Source organism: Ranitomeya imitator, chromosome 5 (genome assembly GCF_032444005.1).
Source record: "Ranitomeya imitator isolate aRanImi1 chromosome 5, aRanImi1.pri, whole genome shotgun sequence".
NCBI lineage: Eukaryota > Metazoa > Chordata > Amphibia > Anura > Dendrobatidae > Ranitomeya > Ranitomeya imitator.
In genome coordinates, this window is record NC_091286.1 from 58,112,822 (window position 1) to 58,127,146 (window position 14,325).

Below are 14,325 nucleotides of genomic sequence, written 5' to 3' on the forward strand. Positions count from 1 at the left end.
CCCGGCGCTCTGCTTCTCTGCACGCCTCCTGCACTGGCTGTGAGCGCCGGTCAGCCGGAAAGCAGAGCGGTGACGTCACCGCTCTGCTTTCCGGCCGCTGTGCTCACAGCCAGTGCAGGAGGAGTGCAGAGAAGCAGAGCGCCGGGGACAGACAGCGGTAGGTAAGTATGTAGTGTTTGTTTTTTTTTTACTTTTAGGATGGTAACCAGGGTAAACATTGGGTTACTAAGCGCGGCCCTGCGCTTAGTAACCCGATGTTTACCCTGGTTACCAGCGAAGACATCGCTGAATCGGCGTCACACACGCCGATTCAGCGATGTCAGCGGGAGAGCCAGCGACGAAACAAAGTTCTGGACTTTCCTCAGCGACCAACGATCTCCCAGCAGGGGCCTGATCGCTGCTGCCTGTCACACTGGACGATATCGCTAGCCAGGACGCTGCAACGTCACGGATCGCTAGCGATATCGTCTAGTGTGACGGTACCTTAAGAGTGGGGACCCTGGGCAAATGCCCAAGTTGCCAATTTCTATGAGGACAACCAAACATGCATAGTGAGTGGGTGCCGAGACCCCAAATCACTTTTTCCCTATGAGTCTCCACAACAATGGATTTTTCCCAGCAGCCCACTGGAGTGTGCAGTAGACTTGTCGGCAATGGAGGCGTTCAGCAGACCACTATACAGGTCCTACTCAAAAAATTAGCATATAGTGTTAAATTTCATTATTTACCATAATGTAATGATTACAATTAAACTTTCGTATATTATAGATTCATTATCCACCAACTGAAATTTGTCAGGTCTTTTATTGTTTTAATACTGATGATTTTGGCATACAACTCCTGATAACCCAAAAAACCTGTCTCAATAAATTAGCATATTTCACCCATCCAATCAAATAAAAGTGTTTTTTAATATCAAACCAAAAAACCAACAAATAATAATGTTCAGTTATGCACTCAATACTTGGTCGGGAATCCTTTGGCAGAAATGACTGCTTCAATGTGGCGTGGCATGGAGGCAATCAGCCTGTGACACTGCTGAGATGTTATGGAGGCCCAGGATGCTTCAATAGCGGCCTTAAGCTCATCCAGAGTGTTGGGTCTTGCGTCTCTCAACTTTCTCTTCACAATATCCCACAGATTCTCTATGGGGTTCAGGTCAGGAGAGTTGGCAGGCCAATTGAGCACAGTAATACCATGGTCAGTAAACCATTTACCAGTGGTTTTGGCACTGTGAGCAGGTGCCAGGTCGTGCTGAAAAATGAAATCTTCATCTCCATAAAGCATTTCAGCCGATGGAAGCATGAAGTGCTCCAAAATCTCCTGATAGCTAGCTGCATTGACCCTGCCCTTGATGAAACACAGTGGACCAACACCAGCAGCTGACATGGCACCCCACACCATCACTGACTGTCGGTACTTGACACTGGACTTCAGGCATTTTGGCATTTCCTTCTCCCCAGTCTTCCTCCAGACTCTGGCACCTTGATTTCCGAATGACATGCAAAATTTGCTTTCATCAGAAAAAAGTACTTGGGACCACTTAGCAACAGTCCAGTGCTGCTTCTCTGTAGCTCAAAAGTGGCTTTACCTGGGGAATGCGGCACCTGTAGCCCATTTCCTGCACACGCCTGTGCACGGTGGCTCTGGATGTTTCCACACCAGACTCAGTCCACTGCTTCCTCAGGTTCCCCAAGGTCTGGAATCGGTCCTTCTCCACAATCTTCCTCAGGGTCCGGTCTCCTCTTCTCGTTGTACAGCGTTTTCTGCCACATTGTTTCCTTCCAACAGACTTACCATTGAGGTGCCTTGATACAGCACTCTGGGAACAGCCTATTTGTTGAGAAATTTCTTTCTGGGTCTTACCCTCTTGCTTGAGGGTGTCAATGATGGCCTTCTTGACATCTGTCAGGTCGCTAGTCTTACCCATGATGGGGGTTTTGAGTAATGAACCAGGCAGGGAGTTTATAAAAGCCTCAGGTATCTTTTGCATGTGTTTAGAGTTAATTAGTTGATTCAGAAGATTAGGGTAATAGGTCGTTTAGAGAACCTTTTCTTGATATGCTAATTTATTGAGACAGGTTTTTTGGGTTATCAGGAGTTGTATGCCAAAATCATCAGTATTAAAACAATAAAAGACCTGACAAATTTCAGTTGGTGGATAATGAATCTATAATATATGAAAGTTTAATTGTAATCATTACATTATGGTAAATAATGAAATTTAACACTATATGCTAATTTTTTGAGAAGGACCTGTATATGGGGTACGTAGACCTTTGCTGTGGGATCTATCCATGGATGCAGGATCGTAAGGTGATCTGTGTTACACCTATCCAGCGCTCCCATCCCCCTTCCTTCCTGAGGACGCAGGTATGCAAGGAATGAGCCAATGTGCTCTGTATATCTTATCACTTTGTGAGATTGCCACCCAGATTTCTGGGGAACAGCGGCGCTTTATTGACACAGTAACATGCCAGTCCCTCACTGACTGCAGAGTATGGATGGCTTCTTCATGTGAAGACACAGCCCATGAATCTGCTGCCATGCCACCACACTGTGCAGCCAGGATCTGCTCTCATCTGTGCCTTCAAGACAAGTTTTGTGCTTCATCTTCCTGGTGACCACAAAGTCTGCACCTCCCCCATTCTGAGCCGTGTACGTCCTGTGTGAGATCACTCTTAGTAATTTCCTTCTCTTACAAACCCGTTCTTCCTCTTTAATATGAAAAGGTTTTTTTTTTTTTTTGTCGAAGACACAGAAATACACACACGGAAAAGTCCTGTAATTATGGATGTCGCAGGATCTGTGGTCATGATATATGTCTGGCAAAGCTGTAGGCCATGGCAGCACGTTTAGGTCAACCAGGCTGCTCACAGTAGGACGAACAACGTGCGGCCTAGCGTTTGTATGTTGATAAATGGCTCCTTGGACACTTTGGAGAAGTGGCCGTGTCACTGGTTCCACCACCAAAGCAATGTATTACTGAGCTGACTATAGGGGTTTAACGAGTGTACATAATGCCACCCCTCCACCATAATCCTGGGAGTAGGACCAATGTGACGCTACCTCATGAAGGCCTCTTCAGGGAGTTGCCCACAAGGTCTCCAGACCAATCTCCGACTATCATTACGTGCAGAACTCATTGCTGAAGAGAACAGTCCTCCAATCTTGCTCTGCACCATGATGGCCTCTAAGAGCACTGGTGAATGGATAACCTCTAGCTGGACCTCGGGCTCTTGTCAGCCATCTTCTCGTGTTTTTTTTTTTTTTTTGTAGTCATTAATTCTTGAAGGGTTTGTCCCAGGAACAAAGTTAATTGGAACAAATTTATCTTGGAATAAAAATTAGTAACTGATTCCTTCTGAGGTAAAACATGTTTAAAAGCAAGCAGTGAAATGTTTTACTGACAGAATCCGCAGCGATCCCATACTCTTGTGTCCTCCTCTGCCCAGGAGATGTGGTATCATCAGACCGTGTTCCTGTACGGTCAGACATTTATAAGATTACCTCAGCATTGGAACATTATATATTTTTTTTCTTTAACGCATCCAATTGTGGATGTTATTTAGACGTCTTTGTCCCCATTGGGGCTCACAATCTATATCCCTATCTCTGAAGTGTGGGAGGAAATGCAGGCGAAACCCACTCAGACAATGGAAGAGCATACAAACTCCTTGCAGATGTTGTACTTGGTGGGATTTGAACCCAGCACTCCAGCTCTGCAAGGTTACAGTGCTAACCACTGAGCCACTGTGCTGCCCAGTCAATACTGACAGCGTTAGGAGCCCACCGTTGACAATGGAAATTGTATTATTGTCAATTTACACATTTCCAGGAGGAATAAGAGGAGCACAGATCTGCAGTTTAAAAAAAAAAAAAAAAATCCCTGCAGAATTGCAACACATTTGTGAAATTGTTCTCCCTGTGATGGCATGGGGTTTCTCTAGTCACTTTGGCTCCTTCCCCTGTTACAAACATCTCTCCAAATTGGTGATATGGCCTCAGTGTGGGTTGGGGTTCGGACCGGCGTATCTGGCCATCCATTACCACGATGCCTGGACTTACCGGGGGTCTCCCTGCATGAATTTACAACCTTTCTAGACACACGAGACTGTAATTTGGGGTCCGTATATGACTGGTGTAGCCCGCCCATCTGTAAGGAGGCTAGACTGTGGGTCCCATGGCACAGGGTCCCAGATATCTGGACCTTCACAATCCATGGTAAGACATCTCCACAGGTGAGGAGGCAATCCTCTTACCTAGTTGAGACTTGTTCAGGCTGAGGAATGTGCTCTTCATGTTCTCGCTCCCTGCAGGACCTCACATTGCTGGTTCTACGTGTTTTTCATTCCTAGCGATAATTAGTTTCCATATCTTGATAAGACGAGTATATTTTATATCCCATTAATGCAACCTCCGGTGTGTAATCGGACATTTCAGAGTGCGGCTGCACTGGATTTGCATGACTTTATCATTATTATTATTATTATTATTATTATTATTATTATTATTATTATTAGCTGTTGGGGATTGTGCCGACAAAACATCGGATCGCACTTAGACCAATGGGGCCGGGCACATGTTAAGATTTTTTTTTCGGCAGTTGGTCCATGGAAAAAATCACTGCATGCCGGAGATTGTTCCATATTTGCATTGCACTCTCATGCAAGTTATTCAGTGCGTGGGACACATCAGACTGCGCTTGGATGACATCGGAGTGCAGTCCAATTTCTGTGCATTGACAGAATGCAGAAGATATGGAAATGTTTTTTTACTCCTGCCTGCATCACTATGTAACCAGACATCGTGCTTTGAGCAAACGTATCGCACTTGGCTCGAAGTGGCGTTTTTGAGATGTTTAAAGTTTTTCAACTAGAAATAATTTTGGGGGGTATTGGAGGGGCTTTTCTTTTTCTGAAGTTTTTCCAAAAATATCTTTCTCATAGTACGTTATAGCCTTTTGTTTTGACTGCACCTAGTTTGGAGAGTCATCCGTTCGAAGAGGTGACATGCACCTTTTTTTTGCTTTCTCTAACCCAATAGGCATTTTTCAGAAACTCCTCACGAGGAAAAAATAACTATCAAACTCCTCATATGATCAGCAAAGTGGGTTTCCCATAGAAGTGGGGGAGTTATAACAGTTTTTAAAACCTTTTTGGTGTCTGATTACTCCAAAAAAAAAAAAGTTCCTCCAAACTCCAAATGATCATGGCCGTTCTTTTAGTAGTTACCGCGGCACCTAAGGCTACTTTCACACTAGCGTTAACTGCAATCCGTCACAATGCGTCGTTTTGCAGAAAAAACGCATCCTGCAAAAGTGCTTGCAGGATGCGTTTTTTTTCCCATAGACTTGTAGTGACGACTCATTGCAACGGATTGCCGCACGTCGCATCCGTCGTGCGACGGATGCGTCGTACTTTGGCGGACCGTCGGGAGCAAAAAACGCTACATGTAACGTTTTTTGCTCCTGACGGACCGCTTTTTCCGCCCCCACCTCCCCGCACCTCACAATGGGGCAGCGGATGCGCCGGAGAAATGCATCCGCTGCCTCCGTTGTGCAGTGCGTTAAACGCTAGCGTCGGAATCTCTGCCCGATGCATTGCGACGGGGAGATTCCGACGCTACTGTGAAAGTAGCCTAAGGAGTTTAATAGGATTTGGGTTCCCTCTATTACCCCTACATCGCTATCGTGGCGTGTCAACTACCGTCATGGCAGCTGGGGGATGTAACAATGGACCTCAGACATGCTATATACCTATTAATGGGCATCGCTGACCTGTATTTCATTTTTTACTCACTTATATGGCACTATTAATTCCACAGCGCTTTACAGACATTATCACTGTCCCCATTGGGGCTCCCAATCTAAATTCCCCATCAGTATGTCTTTGGAGTGTGGGAGGAAACTGGAGAACCCGGAGGAAACCCACGCAAACACGGGGAGAACATACAACCTCCTTGGAGATGGTCTTGGTGGGATTTGTACCCAGGACCCCAGCGCTGCTAAGCATCAGTGCTAACCCATAAGCCACCATACAGTGCTAACCACTGAGCCACCATGCCGCCTAGCCCATGATCTGTACCATGTTGTTTAACTACACGGTGCATACAAAAGTAGTAATATTTTTCGGGTGGATTATCATTTTCTACCATTGTCGTTGTTGTTCTTCCAGAATGGTTCTTAAGAAGGAAATAACCCTCATATGGCAAGGTCGACAGAAAAATGAATATATAGCCCTGTGTGATGTAGCAGCGATGTGTGAAATTGCTGTAATCGGATAGTAGAAAGAGAACACCATTATTTTATACTGAACATCATTAAGTTTAAAAAGCAGAAAGTATAAAAAAAAGTAGTTTTATGTACCCACAATTGGTGACATTAAAAAATGCATCTCATACCACAAAAACAAGCTGAAACAATGACAAGCTTTGTATTTAAGAACTAAAATTGATTTCTTCTAAAGGGTTAATACATTTTACAAAACCAGCGGTGCTGTACTCGGGAATTGTGGTTATTATGTAAAGGTCCGCTGCTGTGTTAGGTGAATAGAACAATGCGCAGCACATTGCTGGGTTATAGTGGGCAGGCAGTAGGGCGGTATGTGTGCCGTGTACTCTATGGCTGTGCGTGACTCAGTAGGAAGTGTACGCACACCTCTATATATGGTCCATATACTGCACTTCATGCTCCGTGCTGTGTTGTGAGTAGAAAATACAGCTCTGGATGCCCACACCGGTGCTGCGGGGAGCGTGCACTAATCTGCGGCCGGCTGTCTGATGGGAGTTGTGGTTCTAAGCAGTTGAGTAGTTTTTGGCTTCTTGTGCTTACTTGTCCCTGATCTTGCAACATGTCTGTGCATCTCCACCTATACACCCCAGAGACTGTTCCTTTCTAGTATACTGCTCTCTCATGTACAGGAAAACCTCTGAGTAACCTTTTCATTTGACAATTTAGATATATGAAAAAAAAAAAACAGAAGTAATTACTATGTCACTGTGAAAAATCAAACGGGTTAGCAACTCACTAATCACTGAGGAATCATCGAGTTACAATTTGCTGCTTCTAGAAGGCTATTAAGAGATTTTGAGGAAGAGTAAAATGAGGCGAGATTGCTGCTTTCACAGCTTCACCCCAGAACGGGATTCACAGCTACACTGCTCACTACTTCTGTAAAATGTTCTCCATGACCCTGCTGCTACTTCTGCAAAAGATAATATCCCAGCTCCTCTTCCCTGCTGCAGACAGATCTCTGCATAGGGCATGTCCAGAAAACTATCCCAAAGAAGTCAGTATGCGTCTCCAGTTTATTCTTTGACCTTTGCAGTTGCTGTAGACTGTATCTCTGACACCAGCTCAGGCATAATGGCCGACCTATTACATGTACAAAATTTTTTTTATTTTAAATAAAGATGGGTATCGACATCAGATACTCATTAGTAAGAAATCTATGTGCAACATTTTCTTTGGCCATCTAGTATAAAGGGATTGTTACTTCACTGCTGTGATTGTTACTTCACTGCTGTGATTTATTTCTGTTTTATGGTGATTTGTGTTTTTGTAATTTTTCTGTATTTTTTTTTTTCTCTTCCAGTTTGTGAAATGTGGCTATGCCGGCTCCAACTTCCCAGAGCACATATTCCCAGCTCTGGTCGGGCGACCTGTTATCCGTTCTACTGCCAAAGTGGGAAACATCGAGATCAAGGTAACTATTCCACAAAAGAGCATGAGCTGAATTTTGGCTGCATAGGGTCAAAAACTTTCCTGGTATTGCAAATTTGGTTTGTTAGAAAAATACCCTCATCACCCAAAAAAAATTAAAATCTTTGCCCTGTGCGGCTTCTTTAAGCCAATCTTGTGATAATTTGTGTGGTTTCTCGCAGTATGATGGATGAAAACCCCATTCACATGTGCAGTGAGGTTTTATTTGCAAATGTTTCCATTAGAGGGCCATGATTTTTGACTGCATGCTGACGCCACATCGTGAGACCCTGACCTCAGCTATAAGCTGCACATACAGTACTGGAGGGACACGGCTGCAGGCATTATTAGCACAAAGGAGTTTGGGGGTCACCACTATCATTGGTTTCATGGACCCAGACTCGTTTTCTTGCTCGCACATCTGCAGTTTTGGTGTGCAAGTGCCAATAAAACCTGTTTCAGGGATTGGAGAGATTTTTTCTGTATTTAATTCCAAGTGGATTTTGAAGGGTTAATCCCCAAAATGACTAGATATTCCCGATCTCTAAGATATTAGACGGCTCCTGCTCCATCGGGGTCTGACTGCTGGGACCTCACTTGATTCTTGCTTTCTTCTTAAAGGTACCTTCACACTGAGCGACTTTAGAACGATAACGATAGCGATCTGTGACGTTGCAGCGTCCTGGATAGCGATATCGTTGTTTTTGACACGCAGCAGCGATCAGGATCCTGCTGTGAGATCGCTGGTCGGAGCTAGAAGGCCAGAACTCTATTTCGTCGCTGGATCTCCCGCTGACATCGCTGAATTGACGTGTGTGACGCCGATCTAGCGATGTGTTCACTGGTAACCAGGGTAAACATCGGGTTACTAAGCGCAGGGCCGCGCTTAGTAACCCGATATTTACCCTTGTTACCATTGTAAATGTAAAAAAAAAAAAAAAAACACTACATACTTACATTCCGGTGTCTGTCGCGTCCCCCGGCGTCAGCTTCCCTGCACTGTGTCAGCGCCGGCCGTAAAGCAGAGCGGTGACATCACCGCTGTGCTCTGCTTTACGGCCGGCCGGCGCTGACACAGTGCAGGGAAGCTGACGCCGGGGGACGCGACAGACACCGGAATGTAAGTATGTAGTGTTTTTTTTTTTTTTTTTACATTTACAATGGTAACAAGGGTAAATATCGGGTTACTAAGCGCGGCCCTGCGCTTAGTAACCCGATGTTTACCCTGGTTACCAGTGAACACATCGCTAGATCGGCGTCACACACGTCAATTCAGCGATGTCAGCGGGAGATCCAGCGACGAAATAGAGTTCTGGCCTTCTAGCTCCGACCAGCGATGTCACAGCAGGATCCTGATCGCTGCTGGTACCTGAAATTAAATTTCACTATACCTAATGCACCCCTCTATGTTGCTGTGGGGAGCACTGGAGAAATTCTCAACCTCACCACCCCTACTTGTTCTCTGCTATGGGATGGACATGGCACCATCATCACCAGCGCTGGTACATTGCTTGCCTAGGAAAAGGCGGGGAGGTGTGGTTCTGACTCGCCACAGTTCTTTCCATGCCACTTCAACAAACTTTTTGGCAAAAGATACCCCACAGCACCAATGTCAGATGAAGTTAATTAGATATGGGGACAATACATATTAAAAGTATAATATCTGTGTTGGAGTGTCACTTTAAAGGGGGTTTCCAGGATTAGGGCTCAAATCACTATGCAGTCACTATGCAATTGCAGACTTGTGAATCCTCACATCATGCACAGTGTCAGGATTCTCCAGTGACTGCAATTAGAGCGGTTAGACTTGACTGCAAGTATGAGATTTGCAGATATACAGGCACATGCCGACTAGACATGTGCAGCCATACTCCATACAAGTGAATGAAGCAAGGCCAGACACGTCAAGTCGGAATGTGACCGGAATTATTCAAATCGCATAATTGTGGTCACGTGTGCGGTGCATGAGAATTCTCAGAGCACACCGAGGAGTCACAAGTTTGCAGTCGCCCCCTCTCGGCAGTCATCCCCCTCTCGGCAGTCATCCCCCTCTCGGCAGTCATCCCCCTCTCGGCAGTCATCCCCCTCTCGGCAGTCATCCCCCTCTCGGCAGTCATCCCCCTCTCGGCAGTCAGCCCCCTCTCGGCAGTCGCCCATTATGTGGTCTGATTGTAATATAGGAGCATTAGGCCGGTGTGTCCCAGAACTACAGATGCAGCAGCTGCTCGGAGATCTTGGCATTGTGTTCATTATGAGACATTGTGGTCATCTGCTGGCTAAAAATAGTGGCGGTGTGGAACAGAATACCAGCCAAAATCTGATGGGTGAGTATGGAGAACACTATTTGTTACACATCAGTGTAGCTTCTTTCTTCTTAGACAAAATCTCAACTGAGAAAAAGTAGGAATAGCAATCGACCGAAAACATGACTGACCAATCATTCTAGGCCCGTGTAGATGTTGTATGGTGGCCGCCTGCTTCGTGCCGCACACTGAGCCACTAAGAGGGCAGCTCTCGACGCAAACGTCACCATGATTGCCGGATAATCTCCATTTTAGAAGTCGTGTCCTGAGCCGCATCCTCCAACCTCACCTCTGACTTTCTCTTCTGCTTCACTTCTTTCTTCTCCACCTTTACTGAAAACCTCAAGTAGAATAAGAATAAGATGGTAAGTGAGTCTGCAGGGTGATGTTTGCGCCTCTTCTGCGGTGCCGGTGTGTCCCCCTGCATGTTCTGGCACGTCTGATGCTCCTATAACAAGGCCATGCAGCGCCCCGCAGTTCTGCGCCTCCACGGTCCGTCCAGGCGGTGCAGGAACCTTTCTATCCATGGATGTATTGATTTTACGGAACACTAACCCGCGTCACCCATAAATGTTCTTTGCTGTATGGATTTTGTTGTTTGCAGTTCTGCATGAGGAATCAATAACCGCTTCTTTCCTAAGTGTTTATCAGAAATGTAACTCAGCAGATTTTTTTATTTTTTTTTATAAATGGAGAACGAACTTAATTCCAATTTTCATTGTCTTCGCTGCTGAGATGGGATCACTCCAGATTATAACCCTAAACCCGGAGGCTGCGCTGTCGAACGATTTTTGGATAAAAACACGGAAAACCAATGTGTGATGATTTAACGCTAAAAGACATTCCCGGATTAGGGGTCCTCTATCGAGGCTGTGGTTTTGATAGGCCCCATTATCAAACACTGAGTTAGGAAATTTTGGGGTGATAAGTTAGTTTTCTGATCAATACCCTTCCCAAGATTAGTTTCTGATGTCAGATCGGTGGGGGTCCGATACCCAGCTGGACTGCTATACATTGAATGGAGCTGTGTATTGCACCTCCAGTTTACAGCCAGCCCCCTCCATAGCCGGGCTGAGGGGTGCCGGATGTCACACTCTATTACTAATCCTAAGGCTAGGTAACTTAGCAGTATTATATGAGCAGAGAATCCCTTTAAGGACCATATTCTCCTGCAACATAAAGGTGAGAGCATCTACCATGTCCCTGGAGTAATCGCCACGCATGTCCAGTGCATTGACAGTCCTGCAGTTTCAGTGAGAACCGTGTAATGCTTCTTTTCACCTGTGGGGGTGCTGTGCAGCTATTTAGCACTTTTCAGCTGATTAGCGCCATTCACTTGGTTGATGGAGGTCACATTTTTTATTGCTCAGGGACTTTTCTTACACAAAGACCTTCTGTCTGTGTCCAATTGATAAAATGATTTAAAGGGATGTTATAGGTAAAGGATAGAAGTGCTCATGATGAAGTAAAAAAAAAAAAAAAAAGCAATTAGGATACGGTGCATTTGTTGACCATGTACTCTGTTCTGATTTTGTTTCCATCGATCATGGTCTTAGTCATTGGGGGCTGCGGTGCAGAGGTAAAATCCTGGATGCAGCCCCCATAGATAAGGATTTTATAGGTTTACGGAGGCCCGTTATGTGACTAGAGAGCTTTCATATTAGAAGGGGGTCCTCCTACAAATGGCATTTATCACCTGGAGGTTGGGTATGGTTGACCACTGAGATACTCGCAGATAATGAGGAACGGGGGTCTCTTATTCCCCATGTGAATGGAGCAGTAGTGTTCCCGGGTGATGACTGCTCCGTTTACACAGGGCTTTGGACCCCCTTTTACGTGCAGTCACCAGGGTGGGGGGGTGTCTCAGTAATTGGACCCTGACCGTGAGTAGTCTGTTTCCCAGCTCCCACCAGTGTTTGGCTTTCTCCGTTCTTTCTGCATTCCAGCGGAGCACTCTCATGTCGCCACACACCAGGTTAGACGAGTTCAGGAATGTAAACCGTTTTACATCGCAGGAAAACCTGGTGCCATAATGCCGCACTCACTCATCGACCAGACCTGGGGGGCTCGTTCTAATGGTGGCACACCTCAGCCAGTTCTCCAATGTATGGTCACAATGTGATGGCTTATTGCTAATAATTTAAAAGAAAATAAAATATTTAACATCAGGACTCCAAAACTAGGAGGATCACAGAGCCTGGGATATTAGATTAACATCGCGTCTTGCTGCCTGCTGATTCCAGCTCTGCAGCAATGGACGAGGGCAGGAGCAGGGAGGAGGTGCAACCAGGAAGAAGTGCAGCACATGACCTGGCTCCTGGGGTTAGCTCCAGTATGGACGCTGCAGGAAGATGTAAGCGTAGTACGTTCCTGAGTGGGCTGCAGATGGCACCCACACGGTGATGTACAGTCTCATGCTGCAGATCGTGGGAGGACAGATGTAATCAACTGAGATCAGACTAACTTCAACAAAGAGCAGACTGCATTACGAGGAGTCCCGGGGATGCAACGTGGACAGAACGCTCTGGTCGCTGCTGTCTGGGCATAGTCCTAGGGCCATGCCTGGGTTTACACTTACAACTGCTTGTGTACCACCAGTGTCTGGTTAATGCACTGGCATTTGGATATACAGGGTGGAGCGCGGTAATTTGCTTTTTTGCACTGCATGCTGTGGCGGCACTGTCGGTCGAAGAGAGGGGAGAGTGGGTGTGGCTTACAGTGGCTGATGGGAGATTTGTATTCCTCTGCCTTTCAGTTGCCATCATGCAGTGGACACGTGAGGAGAGGTCATTTTGTGTTGAAGCGTATTTTTCAAATGCCCACTCGATAATTGCAGTGCAGCGTGCTTTTCGTTTACAATTCGCTGTTCCTCCACGCGGACGTGTTCCTGGATGGCAATCAATTGTAAATTGGGTGAATGCATTCAGAACAGCAGGGAATGTGTCATGTGTACGAAGGGGACCTGAGAGAAGGATTACAACACCACAAAACATCGAGAGAGTTAGAGCAGCAGTACTGCAATCTCCGAAACGCTCTGCTCGGAAACAATCATTTGCTCTTGGCATTTCAAGACGTTCTCTCCACCGGATTCTTCATGATGAACTGAATTTTCACCCGTATAAAATGTGCGTGGTCCAACATTTGTCAGCATGGGACTATTTGACACGGCGGACCTCTTGTGAAGACATGTTAGCAACGATACCCCGTGACGCAATTGTGTTTTTTTTCTGATGAGGCACATTTTCACCTCAGTGGGTGTGTAAACAAACAAAATATGCGTTACTGGAGTGAAACAAACCCCAGAGAAGTTCACGAGAGACCTCTGCATTCGGACCGCGTCACTGTGTGGTGCGCCATATCACGAGTAGGCATCATTGGTCCTTACTTTTTTCAGGATAATGGTCGTGCCATAACTGTGAACTCCGAACGGTACTGGTCTATGATACAGGATTATTTTCAGCCGGCTCTTGAGGCAATGGAACTAGAGGATACATGGTTCCAACAGGATGGTGCCACTGCACACACAGCGAGGGTTACCATGAATTGTTTGAGGCAAATGTTTCCTGGACGGCTTATCTCTTTGAGGGGAGATGTGAACTGGCCAGCACGCTCACCAGATTTAGCCCCATGCGATTTTTTTCCTTTGGGGTTACCTGAAGTCTAAGGTGTATATCAACCGTCCCAACACCTTGGAAGACCTAAGGAACAATATTGAAGCTGAAATTGGCAGAATACCAGTGGACATGCTTGTTAGAGTTCATGAAAACTTCAGAAAACGTATGCAGCAATGTGTGGATAGCGAAGGTCGACATTTGCCAGATACACTATTTAAAACCATGTAATTTAAAAATTTCATTACTGTTCAGTATAATTAAAATATAAAATAAATTTTTCTAATGATCATAATTTTTTTATTTCATTCCCAAATCAGCAAATTACCGCGCTCCACCCTGTGTAATGTACAATGTACTCCGTTCTTATAGGATGGGTTATTATACTGCGACATTCAACTGGGACCAACTTATTATTGTGCAGAATTTGGGACTCTTGACAATTTTGCCTTTGTAGACCATATAAATGCTGCTTTCAGAATATACAATGGAAGTTAAAGGGTTATTATTATTATTATTATTATTATTATTATTATACATTTTTATAGCGCCATTTATTCCATGGCGCTTTACATGTGAATACGGGGCAAATATAGACAAATACATTAAACATGAGCAGATAACAAGGCATCCGGGTACATAAGGAGGGAGGACCCTGCCCGCGAGGGCTCACAGTCTGCAGGGGATGGGTGATGAAACACTAGGAGAG

General features: G+C 45.4%; 1 protein-coding gene across 1 annotated transcript in view; it reads left to right on the forward strand.

Annotated features, from left to right (window-relative positions):
• ACTR2 (actin related protein 2) overlaps positions 1-14,325 on the forward strand; it is a 48,231-nt gene that overhangs the window by 11,103 nt on the left and 22,803 nt on the right. The window contains exon 2 of the mRNA XM_069768721.1: positions 7,596-7,706. Within this exon, the coding sequence (XP_069624822.1) occupies positions 7,596-7,706 (111 nt within the window). The remainder of the gene's footprint in view (positions 1-7,595; positions 7,707-14,325) is intronic.